This window comes from Heterodontus francisci, chromosome 16 (genome assembly GCF_036365525.1).
Source record: "Heterodontus francisci isolate sHetFra1 chromosome 16, sHetFra1.hap1, whole genome shotgun sequence".
Lineage (NCBI taxonomy): Eukaryota > Metazoa > Chordata > Chondrichthyes > Heterodontiformes > Heterodontidae > Heterodontus > Heterodontus francisci.
The window spans coordinates 87382906-87394056 of NC_090386.1; the positions used below are offsets into that span (position 1 = coordinate 87382906).

Genomic DNA, 11151 nt, shown 5'->3' on the forward strand with positions numbered 1-11151 from the left:
GAACTCCTGCTCTACCAATGCCCCAGTCATATTGGGGGAGAAAGGGGCAGAATGGAGATTCAGGCCAGCAGTGCTTGGGAGTCCTCTTGTGCAAGTACATTTGAATCCCACAGTGGAGACTCGGAAGGTAATGCTATCACTCAATTGGTAAAGTCCTCGCTGAGATGTAAAACATCAGCTAAGTTACAAGAAAAACCAAATTGTGCTACTGAAGCAATGAACTGCACAGAATGGAAAATGGTGATCCTTGTTAGAGGAGTGATTTCACTTCCATTTCATCCCAATCAAGTTCCATTCACGCCACTGGGGGCTTTTAAACACGTGACAAGAGTTGCACGCAGACAGAAATAATTCACCTGGAGTTTCACATTTTAGCAAGGAGTGAATTGCCCTACTTTAGGCTGTGCTGGATTGTGCCTGTCACCCAGCCCTAGCCTTTCCTGTGGCTGTCGGGGATTATTTCATTTGATCGTTCTATGACTTGAGGTTCGGAGTGGACTACACCTCTGCCCCATAATGGGCGGATGATGCTGTGTGTGTTTTTTTTTATATGTTTGATTCCCTTCACTTGCTCCTTCACTGACCCTCACCTAAGCCCTCCTGTGTTTAACTGCATCGGTCTTGCTCGGGCTCTTCACAAAACAGTTGTGCACGCGTCACTCCCCCCACCCTATTAATCAATGTTCTAGCAGGTTTACATTCAAAAAACATCAGTGTATAAGGTTGGGTTGGAATCCCACTCCATGGACATGTTGTGCTCCTGCTTTGCTCACAAGGAGTTGGCTTGAGTTAAGTGATTACGATTGATCACGTAAATGCAATTTTGTTGAAAACCAGTCACTTGCTGAATTGGGACTGACTGTGCTATGAGGAGGCCATTTGGCCCATCGTGTATGTGGCGGCATGTTGTTCTAGTATGTCACAACGACCTGAAAGGGTGCAATTTTGCTCTTTGGTGGTAAGTTCAAGTTCTCCAGCGCACTTCAGTTTGCCTCCCCAGAATCGGCTCCGTCTGTCATCCTGGATTCAAGCTCCCCGTGTGGGAGGGTTTGCGCAAACCTGAAGAAATTTAGTTTTTGGCCATCGATGGCTGTAATGGGAGCCAAAGGTGGGCATTCCTGAAATAATCGACTTTAGATTACATCACCCGCTGGTTGTGTGGTTGTGTCTTGCAATGAGCAGATGTGCCCTTGTATTTTGAGTGACTTGTGGAAAGAAATAAGGCAATTTACAAAAACATTTTTTTAACAATAATAGTTAGATTGTAAAGACCATGGGGTGTCATTTTCTTACAACGCAGGGGAACGTTTCATCTTTAAAAGTCCTAAAGTCAGGACTGTAAAGACCACTAAACTGACTTTGCTTCCCGTTGTTTCCTACACATGTACTCCCTGTAGCTCAGTCTCCTGCGCTCTCTCTGACCCCCATTCTCCAGTCTCCTTCTGTCCCCTGACCCACCTACCCCCGTCTCCTTCCCTCATCCCACCCAACTTCCGGAGTCCCACTCTTCAAGCAACTCGCCTTCCCCAGCCTCCAGCTCTCCCCCGACCCTATTCCCCAGCCAGTCTGCTCCTAGGCTATCTCCAGCCTAAAGGCTCAAAAAATAAATTGATTGAGAGCAATGTATTGGAGTCTCTCTCATTACATCTTGCTGGCAGATGTCTTGCCTTTGCTTTGTGCCCCTCCATTAGAGTGCACCTGACGTTGGGAATTAACTGGGGAGTGGGAGACTGAACAAATGTTCTGCCACTGAGAATCAATTATAGTACCTCATGGGATAAATCTATTCTTAAATTGCTTCCTGGTGGCGCAATTGTAAAAGGAACTGCCCAGTGAGAAATTGAGCCCAAGAAACTAGAAGGTTCCGGGTTCAGCTCTGGGTTTGCACCAGTTGGTTGATCTCAGTTGAGCAGAAGTGGATTCTGTGCAATCGTCCTGTTGGTTAGAGTGTTCCCACTCCTTCTCGCTATCCTCGCTTAAAAAGTGCACATGTGAACATCAGGTGTGAAGAAGATTGTGTTTGTTGTGATGCCTGCTGTGGATGATTAGTCTGCTGGCATTTGCTGTCTGCTTGCTTATGAAGAAAGGATAATTTAGCAAGTTGGTGAAGGGGCTGTCAGAGTCTATTGAAATGTAGCTGAAAGAGTCAGTATCGTTGGAACAGAAAGAGAGGAAATTGAGGGTGGGTAAAGAAAAGAAGGGGACAGTAGCTTACTAAATGGATAATCCATATTCTATTGTGTGTGTGTGTCTCTTTATTAATATACTTTATTCTAGTGTATCTTCACTCGTCAATGATGGGAAGTGCTGTGGCATTGGGCATCACATTCAATGTTGCTGGAAAGGCTAAATTTGATCCTAGTACCGCGCAGTTAAAATAAACAGTGTGTGTTTACGTATAAATATAAAAATGCTCAAACTGGTAACTTTAACGGTAAGGGCCACACCTGCTGTTCTTCCAAAAGCAAAATATTGCTGGAAATCTGAAATAAGAATAGAAAAAGCTGGAAATACTCAGCAGGTCTGTGGAGAGAGAAACAAAGTTAACCTTTTCAGGCCAATGACCTTTCATTCATAAGTATTCACCACCTGCTATTCTTAGCTTCCTGCACCTGATCGTGCAGTCTCTTAAAATAAAACACAAGGCTTCGTGTTGTTCTTACTTCCTCCAGAGGTGTTGTAGTGACCTCTGTCCCTGTTATAACAAACAGATAGATCTAACATTGACTGAGATTCATTGATGCGTATATATATATTCTATCTAATGAGTGTTCAGATGATGGCTGCAAGCCACTTGAGTTTTACCTGTGCTTTATTGTAATATTATTTGAATCTCATGTTGCACTGTCTGATCTCCTTATTCTCTGTATAATGACACGGGAGTATGTAAGCACGCAGCCAAGAGGAATATAATCTGTTTTTTTTAGTTTTCAGTAAGATCCTCTCTCCCTGTTGTGTGAGGAGCCTTGTCTTTTGCTTTCAAGCTGAGCTCCTCTCACCAGATTGGCAAAGCCCCCACTCTTTGCGTTGCAGTAAGTGAAGCTGTGACAGCAAAAGTTGACGGGCCTGCGGGCTTTCCATTAAGAAGTACCGGCGACCTTAGCAAACGATGCAACATTCAACAGCAAAGTCAGAATGGGAATGGCAGGCACTGGAGAGGAGTAGGAACTGTCTACGTTAAGGAACGCAGGGAGTGTGTTGTTTGGGAGTAGTGCACCCCCAGGGGTTTTAAGAGTGTGCGTGCATCATGCTTGCAGTATTACTTTCTGACCAGCCCCCTCCCCCGCCAAAACCCCCCCCCCCCCCCCCCGCCAACCTCTGTGTGTTATAGCCTTTGCAACATACTCCCAGCTGTCTGCTGTTATGTACTGTGTGTAACGTGCATTGTATAACCAATAATAACCTGGTTCTTTTCCTATGTGTTGCCCTCACCTGCTTCCAGTCCCTTCAGTCCAGCTCAGCCACCTGCACAATGAAACAGGTAGCTCTATGTGCATTCAGTGTTTCCCATCATGCTTTAGTATTTCCCACAATGCTTCACCTTTTCCTTTTGTGTAAATGTTTATATATGGTTCTGTCTTGTTCTTTGGAGAACCTTGTAAGTTATTCAGAGTGCACACAAATTAATATGCTTATACAGTTCACACCTTTTCATTCAAAGATAGTTAATTCAACATATTTGATGATTCAGTTCCCAATTTAGGAAGTATTAGTTTGCTGGATTCAAACTGTTAGAAAACAAACTGTTAGAGATTATCTTTTTAGCACAACCGATGACTTTAAATCATCATCAGTAGACTGCATTTCATGAAATGAAAGTGGCTGTGAACACTTTTGTCTCCCGCTTATCTTCAAGCCATTTAGTCAAAGTTCCGGCTCAATTGATGGTAAGTATTCAAGGCTGGGTTTTTATTTCTCTGGCTCTCTATTGCATTTTGTGACATTTGAATGCAATTTCGAGCTTATCCCAACGATTCTGGAAAACCTGCCCAGCTTCGAACTCGGAGTCAGGACCAACGCCATGCAGAATAATGCTAAATCTGCCAGTTCATATAGTCGTGGTATTTTTAAAGAGCCCTTTAATGAACAAAAATAAAATCCAGAGTTATTTCACAGGAGTTGTAAGGGGAAAGAAATGGATGCTGAGCCAAAGATGCAGAGAATAGGAGAGACAACCAAAATCTTGGCCAAAGAGGTGGGATTTAAGGAGAGGCAAAATGGTTCAAAGAGGGGACTCCAGAGCCTTAAGTCTCAGTGGCCTGGCACCCTACATAATGGGGAGAATAGCAGGTAAATGGCCCTCTCCTGATTGAGGAATTAAAAACAGTCGGTTGGTATAAGAACCACTATGGTGACTTGGGGAGTCTGGAACTCAATTTTTGGTAAGTAGGCAATCTTTAAAGGAAAATTATGCCAGAATGTCCTTGACAGACCCAACTAGGAGCACTGGCTAAAGAAAGTAGAGTGGTCACTGTAATAAGACTGTGAAGGAAAAAAATTGAGTGCAGAAAATCTACCCTGAAATCTTAAAATTCTTCAGCGTTCCAGTTTCACGCCAGGCTGACTGATATGAATTCTATTCCATTGTCATGTTTAGTTGGCTTGTTTGGGCGTGGCTTTTCTTTCCTTGCATGGCACTTCTCTCTTTATGCTGCGATAACATTGAAAACGCTTCCCGATTTTGTGTGTGATCAAATGTTTGTATTGAATCTGTTGCAGACCTCCACTCTTTCTCCAAACTCAATCCAGGATGCATCCTGCACATGAATGAATTTGGGGCTTGTGCATCCAAACAGACCATATTTTTCAGGCACTTCTCTGCTGGCCTCCATTGCCATATTGGGTGTGGAGGGCTGTGGGTTTGAGGTAACCATGATAGGCCTTGAGGTAAAATATTTTAGTTTATCTGGGATGAGCAAAGAAGTGTCAGCCTTGACTTATCTGTAACTCACTCAGCTCAGTTAGATTTTGATGTGACGTTAAGCAGAGGTCCTGTCTGCTCTTCAAATTAATGTAAAGTATATCCTAGCACCATTGGAAGAAGAGCAGGTTAGTTCTCCCAGTGTCCTGTTCAGCCAACATCATTCAAACCAAGTATCTGCCATGTATCTCATTGCTGTTTGTGGGACCTTGATGCGTAAACATTGACTGCTCCATTTGTCTACACCACAGTGGCTACTTAAAATGTGATTCATTAGCTGTAAGGTGTTGTGGGACATGCTGAAGATGTGAAAGGTGCTATACAAATGCAAGTTCTTTCTGTCTATCAGAGTCATAATGCTAACCTACATATTTAAGCTGATTTCTCCTTCCCTCCCCGCAACCCCCCCCCCCTCCTCCAGCCCCCACGTCAACTCCCGGGAGAGACCAAAAGACGGGCTCCTGTAGCCAATTGAGGAATCCTCTTTTGGAAATTCCTCCCTAAGTCCTCATGGACAATGAAGTAAGCCCCAGGAGATGATACTTAATTATACCAAAATACCTATTGATGCTGATTAACTGGGCATCTTCTCCGGACCCTTTGGAAGTGTATCATCCTGAAGCCCAGCTGCCACTTTGGCTTAGAGCAAAATACTGGATTAAAAAAAAAACACACGACATCCCTTTGTGAAAGGAATGGGCAAGGTACGCTTCAGGCTGACTGTATTGTCGCTCTGAAGCCAGCAGCTAGGAAGTATGAATTGCCAATCTGCAGATGATTTTTGCTGTACCTTTTCTCAGTTTGTGACTGTAAAATCCCGCTTGCCCGTGGTTCTTTATGGTGCATCGAATTGAGGCTTTGATGAATTATGCTAATCCAGCAACACAGCAACAACAGCTTGCAATTATATAGCGCCTTTAGAATAGTAAAAAAAATCCCCAGGCGCTTCACAGGAATGCTATCAGGCCAGATTTCTCACCAGGCTACTTTGTGAGATTTTGGGACAGGTGGAAGAGGTGGATTTTAACGAGCGTCTTGAAACGTGAGACAGAGACGAAGTATTTTACAGAGGGAATTCCTGCGCTTAGGGCCTAGGCAGCTCAAGGCACAGTGATGGGGCGATGAAAATCGGGGATGCGCAAGAGGCCGGAATTGGAGGAGCGCCAAGATCTGATCCCGGAGAGTTGTTGGGCTGGAGGAAGTTAGAGATGGGGAGGGGGCGAGTCCATGGAGGGATTTGAAAACAAGAATGAGAATTTTGAGATCTAAGTTGATGGACTGGGAGCCAATGTAGATCAGTGTTAAAATAGTCAGGTCCAGGGTTAACACAACCAGAGATGAGTGTTTCGGCAGCAAATGAGCTGAGGCAGAAGTACGAGACATCCATAAGGTTTTAATTTTCCTCTCCTCAGCTCCAAGAGGACTTGAGTTGATGGTGATGAAATGATAGTTCTGTTCCTGTTCACATAAGTTTCTGGGAAGGAAGTAGAGGGAAATGGTCGGTGCACAAGTACCAGAGTGAGGGAGTAGTCTGCTGCTCCACACTGCTGGTGTGTAACTCATCGGGGTTTGCTCAAGTTAGCCTTTGAGAGGCCTAGGAACGAGTGGAGAAAGGGGCATCCTGAAGGAGTAGAGGCAACCCAAAAAGGGGAGGAAAATGTTTTTCAGAGCAGGACTGACTTTATACCTCTGTGAATTTTTCAGTCTCGTCATTGTAATGCAAAGCCTGAAGCAGAAATATAATCTTTCTGGGAGCCATCACTCATCCTGCTGCTAAAGTGCAGCAGTATTTTGTGTTTCCCCACAATACAGAGAATGGACTAGCAAAAGACACAGACATTTCATTTTGTGCCCTGCTTTTACCAGGTTTGTGTGAAGTCTGAGGTAAAATATGGTCTGTTGCCCAACCCTGACTCTCTCATTTGTAAGGTTGACATGCTTTGTTGATGCAGTGCATCATGGGAACGTGCCCTCTCCACAGCAACAGCAGGAGATTGCAGGCTGAGTCAGTCCGATGATGCAGTGGGGCTTTCCGTGTGCAGTAGAATTGAGATCGTTTCACTGAAATTCCATGCAGATCTTGCAAGTTTACTAGTGGAAGTTTCCTGGAGAAACCGTGCTGATAGAAAGTTTCAGGAAAATTATACGTATGTATTTTTTTTTAAGGAAAATAAGTACCGTCCTCGAGCAGTCGTGACCAAACTGCTCAATCCACAGTCTGTTTTGAGTTACTTGATCTGAGCTAGAGTAGCAGTTGGCTTCAGCACTCTGTCTCCCTCGCTGCCTCAAGTCAAAGTAGCTTTGGATAAAAAGAAAGAAATGGCAGAATAGTAACAATATGAAAATAGCAAATATGTCAGCACCTGTAAAAAGAAAAGATCAGTGAACCCTCCTATGTAGAATTTTTCATCAATACCAGCTCTCTTGCTATGGAAGTTTAAAAGTAATGTCAACTTACATTTATATAGCATATATTTATATACCTTACATCGTCAAACATTTAAAGGTGCTTCACAGGAGCATAATTAGCCAAAACCTGATACTTAAAGAAGGAAACATTAGGGCTAGTGACCAAATGCTTGGTCAAAGTTGTCGCTTTTCATTGGTATCTTAAAGGAGGAGGGTGGGTTTGGTGAGGGATTCCAGAATGGCCGCCAATGGTGAGGCGAAGAAAGTGGGGCGTACGCAATAGTTGAGAGGATGCAGAGTTCTGAGGGTTGAAGGAGGTTACGGAGATGGGAGTGGGTGAGGCCTTGGAGAGATTGGAACACATTAAGAATCACTTATTTAAACTGCTGCATGTTATGTTTGGTAATGACTCAGTGTGGTGGTATGGTGCTGAGCCATGCAGGACAGGGAAGTCCACAGTTCGTCTCTTAGCTGAGTTAGCTAGTCTTGACCCGGATAGAGCTGTACACTACAGTTGGCCTTTGTGTCTCTGATCTAGAGAAGGGAAAAATCAGGCAGAATTCTAACTCCTGATAGACATTGAATTACCTTGCTGTAAAGTATATGTGGGTAGGTAGTGGATAAGGAATGAATTGAATTGGACTGTGAAACCTCCCCAAGGGTCAAAAAGAATGCCAACCTCAGTGGAACTCTAATAAGAGGGGTCATTGAAGAATGTGCTGCTTTTTAGAGTGTTTTCCAATGTATCAGAGCTATAAGGGAAGCTAGGCTGATGTGAGAGGGTGAAAAATGGATGAGAGGGTGTGATTCCGATTAATAGAACGAGTTAATTTCAGAACAGAGATGCAACTTGACAAATCTACATGTGGACCTTTTTTTTTTTGGGTAGCAGTTTCCATCCCATTAAATGGTTCGATTCTCCCCAGGAAACACAAATCCAGCAGGCTTGTAAGCAGAATTGGTTAAATAACTAATATACGTTTTGCTTCTAATTATTGTTTTGTTGTGTGTGTTTTCTTCTTTCCCCCCTTCACCCCCTCCCCCTTCCCATCTCAGTGCCGGCCGTCAGCATGACCAGGCTAACCCGGGCTCGCACCACCTCCACCTCAAGCGTGGGATCCGGAGACGCCACCCGCAATCAGTCTCCCACCAACAACCAGGCAGACGCCATCGGGAACAGCGAAACAGTTCAGGGCAGGCCTCAAACCATGGAGGTCTCCTGTTAAAACAGCAACTTCAGTCGTTTATTTATTTGTCTTCTCTTTTCCCGATTCAAGAGATCAACTTGGCTGAGTCACAACCTTACAAGAAAATGGAGACTCAACAATGGAGAGCAAGTTTCCTGGTTTATTTGTGTCTCTTTAGTGCATGCCTGATTCGGTGGTTGATGCTCTCACACTGCAGATGATCCTTGTTTTCATTTCTTTGAAATATTCTTGTTTTATCTAGTGGTACAAGATGTGTAATGTTAACGTTCCCTAGTTCCTGTTTGTTAACCAAAGCGACTCGTGTCTTCCCTGGATTTAAAGGGGCAGTACCAGAGTTCACCCCCCTCCCCCCACCATGGCTGTAACCAATGGACAAACAACAGGATGAAAGCAAAATCCTGTGGATGCTGGAAATCTGAAATAAAAGCAGAAAATGCTGGAAATACAGAGCAGGCCTGGCAGCAGCTGTGGAGAGAGAGAGAAACCGAGCTAATGTTTCAGATCGATGGCCTTTCATCAAAACCAGCATTTCCTGTTTTATTTTAGGACAGCCTTTTTCATTTTTAATTCTATAATGTTATTTTTATAGGTTTTTTTTTTTCTGTATTGTGCCCCGTCCCGGTCGGAATGCTGAGAGTTTGGACCCTGAGTCGGGATTAAACCTGTGGTCTAGGTTGACATTGCAATGCAGAACCCCAAAAGTGCGTGCTGCACTGTGGAGAGGCATGAGTGAGACTTTTGAACCCAAAGTCCCGTCCATTCCAGTGTAGCTTATTAAAGATCCTGTGACAATACTCGGCAGTTCTGCCAGTGTTCCTGGCCCATTCTGCCTCAGGCATCACCAACAAAAAAAACACAGGTTAACTAGCCATCAATCTCGTTGCTGTTTGTGGGGCATTTCTGCTGCAGAATGGCAACCAGAAGAGTCGCTGCCACAGATCGAGATACAAGGTATTACTTGTAATTGTATGTATAAATATAGAAGCTCCAATGAAAATTGCCCTATAATATATTCGGCGTTAGCCGTACATTGGGCAGCTATTAGGAGTGCGACAGATTGCAAAACCATCTCAATATTTGGAACTGCCTTTTTAAGTTAAAATGAGCCACATCAGATTATGTTGCTTATTTTTGTGTGTGTGTTTATTTGGCACAACTCCCTGTCCAACTGAACAAAGTCTCTGATTACAGCCTGGTCACAGTTTGGTGTCACGGTGGGATACTGTCATCTGGAACAGTTTTGGACTGTTCTTGGGTTTTCCAATAACCCCTTTGTATCTCCCTCCCGTCCCTCAGAATACAAATGCCCCTTTAAATATTAAATTCTAATTTATTTACCCTCTGCTTCTCCCCGCACTCTCCCTCGCTTCTGTGTTAAAAGATTTTGAGCTTGATTTTGTTTTTCTTCTCATCGTTCGCCCGACAATGAGACAGCCTCAGCGGGTGCAAGTCAAGACCGCTGCCCATGTGATCAGTGTCTGCGTTCGTACCCTGTGTGGCTTTTATTTGTGTTTGTTTTCCACACGGCTGAAGCACTAGCTTGAAAAATTAAAAAAAAAATGTAAAAAAACTCCAGGCACAAAAGCTAGTTGTGTAGGCTTGTAATGTCTGTGTGCAGGTTCGTTGTGATAAATTACAGGCGTTTCACACTATAACTGTCCTTAAAAGATCTAGAGGTGAGCAAAATAGCTGATTTTGAAATAAAGACAGAGCTCTGGCTAGAAGTGACTCCTGGTGTCCAGACGTCTTGTGTTTTTATGTAGTTAGAATTCATTTAATGCATTTATTAAGATCGAATTTTTTCCATGCAAATTGGTTGCCATGTTTGGCTACAAAGCAACAACAACCGTGCTTCATTCTTTGGGTGTGAAGCAGTTTGGAGTGTCCTAAGGATGTAAAAGGCGCGATGCAAATGCAAGTTCTTTCCATTGAATGAATGACAGGGACAAAAGATGATCAAAACGGCTTATAGACTTTATAACAGGGGGCTGGATTATAAAGGGGAGGTAGGTTTGCTACAGCTAGACAAAGCCCTGGTTAGACCATACCTGCAATACTATGTACTAAAGGCCTACTACCCGACCCGGACCCGTCGACATGTGTCGGGTTCAGGTTGGGTCGCTCTTCCGGGTGCGGCTTTTGGGCTCGCGTTGGGTCCGGGTTGGACGCACACAGCAAGAGTTGCAGGTAAGTGTTAAAAGTAAAAAATCTACCTGAGCTGGGAGTCTGGGACGTCAAGGAGGGAAACTCTGAGTCTGCGCAGTGAGCGACTGACGTCATCACACTCACGCTACAGCTTCCTGAAGATTGGGAGTCGCATGGTAGGTAAAGAGAACATTCCGGTTGTCGAGTCAGGTCGGGCTCGGGTCGGGTAGGCTCGGGCGCGGGAAAAATTAGAGGGACTCTGATCGGGTTGGGCTCGGGTCCAATGTGGTCCTGTCGGGTTCGGCTCGGGTTTTTTTCCCCTGACCTGAGCAGGCCTTTACTGTGTACAGTTCTGTGTACTGCTCCTTAGAATGGATATAGTGACCTTGAGGGAATGCAGCACAAATTCACCAGCAAGTTACAAGGGCTCCAAGGGTTAAATTATGAGGAAAGTACACAAACTAGGCT

At 44.2% G+C, this 11151-nt stretch overlaps 1 protein-coding gene across 1 annotated transcript in view; it reads left to right on the forward strand.

Moving 5' to 3' along the window:
* Positions 1–10266, forward strand: part of ndrg3b (ndrg family member 3b) — a 97609-nt gene extending 87343 nt beyond the window's left edge. The window contains exon 16 of the mRNA XM_068048570.1: positions 8387–10266. Coding sequence (XP_067904671.1) covers positions 8387–8556 — 170 coding nt within the window. The 3' untranslated portion in view covers positions 8557–10266. The remainder of the gene's footprint in view (positions 1–8386) is intronic.
* The last annotated feature ends 885 nt before the right edge of the window (positions 10267–11151 follow it).